Here is a 6,643-nt window from a genome sequence, read left to right on the forward strand (position 1 = left end):
AGATGAACGGGCACATAACACCGCATGAAGCATGGAACTAACTCTTGAAAGATAACATGTTCAGATTACTCGAAATAAGAAAAATAACAAGTTCCCACCAAATGGCAGAATGCCAAGAAAAGTAGAGAAATGAAACCAAGGTATATTGAAAGATAGGTACTTGGTGGAGGAACAGAGATAAGTGAAAAAAAATGTCCCTATAAGCTATTAGGAATGTAAGATCCAAGAGATGCCATCAACAAAGCAGCCCCGATGGGGAAGAAGTCAATAACAGACACAAGACAACAAGTGAGACATGTGAAACTGACAGTGAAAACTGTAATGCAAATGACGATACTGACGAGGAAGAAGATGTGCTTTGTAACCCAGAGCAACTACAGAACATGTCAATTGAGCACATGGAGGTAATATCTGATTTAAAGAATATGTCCTCTCTAGTGAGAACACTAAGCAAACAGAACAGATCCGTAACCAAAGCTCATGCCGAAAGGATGAATGCGAATTCAGATGTCATCCAGAAAGGATTTTTAAAACTCCATAGAGAATTCCTAGAAAACCGAGGCAAATACAAGGAGCTATCAAAGCAATCCAAGATGACTGCGGTGTCTCACATAACACCTGATATAGACATAAGCAAACTGACTTCCGATATTACCTCCGAAGTCACCAAAAGAGTGGTAGAAGCCATCCAGAGTCAGTCGTTTGCCCCTCAACCTTGTCCAAACAAGCTATGCTTCAGCTCTTGGCTCATCTGCAAAGCGACTAAGAAAAGAAGAACCTAAGCAAACTGAAGTTCTTTTAGTGTACCCCAAGGAGGGAACAAAAACCTCAGAGGAAACAAAAGCTGAAATCAGAAAATCAATAAACCCAGAACAACAGGGTTTTAAAATAAAGAGAGTATCAAAGATACGAAATGGAGGAATCGCCATTGAGGTTCATAAGGAACAAGTGGATTTTGTCAGAGCAAATCTCGGCAATGACCTTCAAACCCGAGAACCGGCCAAAAGACGGCCAAAGATGAAACTATATGATGTGCCAACTGGATCAGATCCAAAAGGCATTTTAGAAAGGATCAGAGTTCAAAACTTCCAGGACATCCAGGAGGATGATTTTACTACTAGAGCAAAACTCATTTTCAAGACAGGCCCAAAGGGACAATCTTCTGAGTAGTGGGTACTTGATGTAGAAAAGGACTTAAGAAAGAAAATCCTAGACAATGATGGAAGAGTCTTCCTGGACTGGAGGTCCTGTAAAATTACTGACTACTTTATTGTCACAAGGTGTTTCAAGTGCCAGAGGTACGGGCACCTTGCGGCAGCATGTAAAGCAACCACTGATACTTGCGGACATTGCGCAAAAGAAGGCCATGTTTTCAAAGAATGCCCTGAGAAATATTTGAATTACAAATGTTCCAATTGCATTAAGAGCAATCTAAATCCATCACACAATGTAAACTCTGTAAATTGTCCCTGTTACAAAAAGGAAGTGGAACGTGCCAAAGCGCAAACTGAATATGATTAACAACTCATCAGGAATGGCAAGGACCCCCTTTTAAGTACAACTCCAAACACCATATTGATGGGACAATTAAATCTACAAAACTCTGCCAATGTATCACATGAAGCAAGGCAAATCATAAATGAGTTGGACATTGATTTTCTACAAACTCAGGAGCCCTACTGTTACAGAGGAGACATTAAAGGTTTTGGTTTATCCAACACAAATCTAGTTGTTGGAGGAGCCCAACAAGGGCAAAGACACTTTGCTGCAGTGGTATGCAAGACACTATACGAACCACTTAAGATGTCTGAATATTGCACCGACCACTTTGTGGTGATAAAGACAAACACCTCAATTGGACCGCTAGTCATTATATCTAGTTACTTCCAGTTTCAAGATGAAATTGATCCTTACCTCGATCAATTGGAGATGATTCTAAACAAATAATGGAACAATATGTTACTTGTGTGTTGATGCCAATGCTCACTCTCCGGCGTGGCACTCAAGTGTTGAAGATCAAAAGAGAGCTCAAATGAATGATTTCATATCAAACAACAATTTGTATATAGTCAACAGAGCTGGACAATCTGCCACGCACAAGACAGGTACAAATATTGATCTCACCTTGGCGTCCAGAAATCTATATGATAGGATAATAAACTGGACAGTTCATGAAAACATCAGCCTAAGTGATCATAGATTGATGACTTTTGAAATTAGGCTAAAGCTAACAAAAACCCTTACCATAGCAAGCAATTATAAACTACGCAAGGCAAGCTATGATCGTTTAAACGATGTACTACGACCGCAATTAATAAATACCAACTCAAACGAACCTGATGAAATTGCAAGACAAACAAATGATGCAATTGAAAGGGCCTGCAATATTTCAATTCCTCTGAGAAGGACCTGTACCAAAACTGTACCCTGGTGGACACAACATCTAACCACTCTGAGAAATGAAGCACACAATTCTAGAAGGGCCTTTCAGAGATGTTGTGAGTGTCGGGCCAAACTGGTCAAATTAGCTACTTTTAGACGTTCCCAGCGAAGGTACAAGTCAGAGCTGAAGCGGGCTAAGCAGGAGATTTGGGAACTCTTTGTGAAGGACTCTATATATGAAGATCCGTATAGCTTAGCTTATAAATTGAGTGCTAATAAAATAAGAAACAAAGACATATTAATGACACTCAAAAGGGGTCTAGAATACACTCAAACAAACATAGAGACCATGACGCTTTTGCTGGAGAAGCTTGTCCCAGTGGATTCTGAGGTGCCAGAGGAAAGCCTGGAGCAGCTACGACAGCGAGAATCTTTTGATAACAGAACAATAACATCTACATTTGTTGAGCTGCTTTTCAGAATGACTGATCTAGACAATGCCCTGGCAAAAGCCAAGAACAAGCGAGCCCCAGATAAAGATAGAATCCCTGCCGAAGTTTACAAAGAACTTAGCTATGACAACAAACTCCACTTATTGAACATTTATAATAAGTGATGGATCTCTGCGATTTTCCCAAAGATCTGGAAAACTGGCAGAATCAAACTTATCAAGAAGGCTGGACAAAGGGATTGGACACTTCCAAATTCATACAGACCGATCAGTTTACTCCCTATGGGCGGTAAGATTTTGGAAAGGATGATAGCGAAGAGACTAACTGACTTCATCGAGGGAAACAACTTATTGAGTGATATGCAATATGGGTTCAGAGAAGGCAGGAGTACCAATGATGCGGTTTGTAAATTGGTTACAACCACTAGACAGGCAAACGAAAAATATGTGGCAGCACTGCTAGTTGATATCCAAGGAGCCTTCGACTCCTTGTGGTGGCCAATTATTATTGACACTCTGAACGATTTGAATGTTCCTCGGAACACTGTTACAATTATTAAGTATTACTTGCAAGACAGGGTTGTTTATCTGGAACATGATGGTGACTCTGTGACAAGGAACATGAATCTTGGATGTCCTCAAGGATCAGTCCTCGGACCTTTGTTATGGATCATCACTTTTGACAAGTTGCTGATAAGGAATTACATGGAAGGTGTCACACCAATAGCCTTTGCCGATGACGTTGCATATGTCATAAAGGCAGACTCCAGAAGAGAACTTGAGCACAAGTGTGAATCGACTTGCAACATCCTTTCAGATTGGGCAAAGGTGCAAAGATGAAACTCTCCACCTCGAAGACGGTTCGAATCATAATTAAAGGTAAAATGGCGAGAAACCCAATAGTCAGACTGGACAACAACACTATCACTTTCGTAAACAAAGTAAAGTACCTTGGAGTAACTCTTGACCATAATCTTACTTTCTCATCTTATGTAAAAGAAGTTAGTGAAAAGGCTATCAACATGTTTAACTCGATAGCAAGAACAATCAGACTGAAATATGGAGTAAGGTTCTCCCAACTGAAGTTCCTCTACACCACAGTATTTCTATCCATCCTCAGTTATGGATCAAGAGCTTGGGAATTCAGGATAGGACACACTCATGTAAAACGAAAAATCAGGGAGGCTCAAAGGCGGGTTCTCATATGCATAACTACAGCCTACTGCACCACACCTCTTCAAGCTCTGTGTGCCGCTACTGGAAACATGCCCATAGATATAAAGTTGCAAATGGACCTAGACCTTTGGAAAGTTAGAAAAGGCTTACTTCTTGACTCCAAGAATGATGTCATAGGAAGACACCTGCGCCAGTGGCAAGAGGAGTGGGACAGATCTGACACCGGAAGACCACACTTACTCTCTGCTTCCGGAGATTGCTACCAGTGATCTTTCACATCTCCTAGAGAACTCCACCATCTAGATCATCACGGGACATGGTGCTTTTGGAACATACTTGCTCCACTTCAACAAGAGAGAATCCAGTGGCTGCCTTGACTGCGGAGAGGAGGATCACCCGCTACATGCCGTCATGGAGTGTCCAGCTCATCTGGACTTAAGGACCAACCTGGAAATCGAGATAACACGAAAAGGACTCTCACGACCATGGAGCTTCGCCACCTGCCTTGAGGACGCCGATACTGCCAAGAAGATCCTGAGCACCTGGAAGGAGATCCACCGCAGAAGAGACGTCTAGACCACCCTGAAGAGGACAACGAGTCGTCGACTTTACCCGACTCGAGAAAAATCCCGGACAAGACAACTCAACCCCCAGTGGACCTCGGACCCGTGGGCCCCCTGGCTGAACTCATTGCTGGAAAGGAAAAAAACAACGGGCAGCATGCTGCATGTCAAACACCCCTGTATGATAAATAAAATTTCAGATAAATGATTAGAAACAAAGTCAAAGTTTAAAGAAAGAGTTATACACCAAGAGGCAGAATGCCAAGGTATGTCTCAACTGATAGGTACTTGGTGTAAGTATAGAAAGAAGTGAAAAAAGTGAAGTGTCCCTATCTACTGGCCGCGGGCCACAGTGAAACATAGTGATACCATACGTTTAAGTGCGAAAAACAAACCGAAATACAGAGAAGGTTACACTTTGCTTAAATTGTAAATGGAAAATCACTATGTAGCAGAATAAGGATTTTCACTGTTTGCAGGTACGAGTTACCTTCTGGATGAACAACATTCTACACCAAGGCACCCCCCCTTCCTATTCTGCAAAACCGAATAAGACAAAACTAAAGTAAAAGTTCACATCTACCAGTGGCTTTGCCCTACCTCCCCGAAGGTCGCAGTCGGACACGAAACCTGGGTAACCCCTCATAGGGGCAATAAAAATCCCAGGTACGGCCAACAAGGGCAATCAAAAAGAGGTAGATATTGGCAAGAAGAATTCTCATTTCCAAGAAAACCAAATCACGGCTAAATCAGAGGACCAATTCCAACTTGTAAATATTGTACATACACACTTGTAAATATCAAGACTACCAGAAGATCTGTACTTAGACCACTGGCATAATGGCGCACCTGTCAGGAAATGACTCACCTAAAAACTACATCCCACGTGGAAACACTCTTAACAGGTCCCTAATCAATCGATTTGAGGTACCACTATTAGAAGTCCCTACGGACATCAGAGATGTTATATCTAAACATCAGACAGCATCAAGCTCGGCATTACCTCCCCCCCAAGCAGGGAGACAAGGGAAAATAAACAAAGAGAAGCATTCTTTTGAGCCCCGAAGGGGAGGCCTCAAAGATACATAAAACCACGAACCACAGGAGTTCTTGGAATTTCGTGGCAAATACAATGAACTGGTTAAGCAATCTAAAAGGGCAAACACTTATGAGCCATCAAGTCACACTGACTTCGCCAAGCTAACCAGTGACATTACCACCGAGGTGACAAGGAGAATTGTAGAGGCTATTAATAGTCCATTGAATCAGAAGACAAACCACCAATCCCGACCACAAAGCTATGCTGGAGCTCTCACCTCAACCTCTTCCCGATCTAAGGTCATCCAAGATCAAACTAGGGGTTTGCTAGTTTACCCCAAAGAGGGCTCCATGACCTCACAGGATACCAAAGCTAAGTTGAAGAAAAACCTAAATCCCGAACAGCAGGGATTGAGGATCAAGAGACTGTCTAAAATAAGGAATGGAGGGGTTGCTATCGAGATTCATAAGGAGCAGCTTGATCTCCTAAAAGATAAACTTGGCAACACACTTGATTCCCAAGAACCGGCCAAGAGAAGGCCCAAAATGAAATTGTTCGATGTTCCGGCTGAATCTGATCCTAAGGAATGTATTGAAAAGATCAGAACCCAAAACTTCCCTGATATTGAAGAGCAAGCATTTGCAGCCAAGGTCAAACTAATTTTCAAGACCGGACCAAAAGGTCAATCAACATAACAATGGGTCTTGGAAATTGACAAGGACATACGCAAGCAAGTCATGGCAAATGGAAGCAGGGTCTTCATGGGATGGAGGTCCTGCAAACTAATCGATTATCACATAGTAACAAGGTGCTTCAAGTGCCAGAAGTACGGGCATCTTGCATTCACATGCAAGGCCACAACTGACACCTGCGGGCATTTTGCTAAAGAAGGCCACACATTTAAAAACTGCCCAGAGAAAAACTGGAACTTCAAATGTTCCAATTGTCTAAATAGCAAGTTAAATGCAGCGCACAGTGTAAATTCAACAAACTGTCCATGTTACAGAAAGGAAGTAGAACGTGTCAACAAAT

The 6,643-nt window shown here is 42.1% G+C and overlaps 1 protein-coding gene across 1 annotated transcript; it reads left to right on the top strand.

Moving 5' to 3' along the window:
• Positions 1-3,717: 3,717 nt before the first annotated feature.
• LOC128989432 (uncharacterized) lies at positions 3,718-4,278 on the top strand. The gene has a single exon (XM_054411323.1). The coding sequence runs from the start codon at positions 3,718-3,720 to the stop codon at positions 4,276-4,278; it is 561 nt and encodes a 186-aa protein (XP_054267298.1).
• The last annotated feature ends 2,365 nt before the right edge of the window (positions 4,279-6,643 follow it).

The sequence above is a fragment of the Macrosteles quadrilineatus genome, unplaced genomic scaffold (assembly GCF_028750875.1).
Source record: "Macrosteles quadrilineatus isolate MER2022 unplaced genomic scaffold, UCM_ALF_1.0 Scaffold_3__2_contigs__length_128488019, whole genome shotgun sequence".
Classification (NCBI taxonomy): Eukaryota; Metazoa; Arthropoda; class Insecta; order Hemiptera; family Cicadellidae; genus Macrosteles; species Macrosteles quadrilineatus.

What these genes read in the sequence shown, in the direction of transcription:
- LOC128989432 (XM_054411323.1), top strand. Translation starts at nt 3,718, where the DNA reads ATGGCGAGAAACCCAATAGTCAGACTGGACAACAACACTATCACTTTC.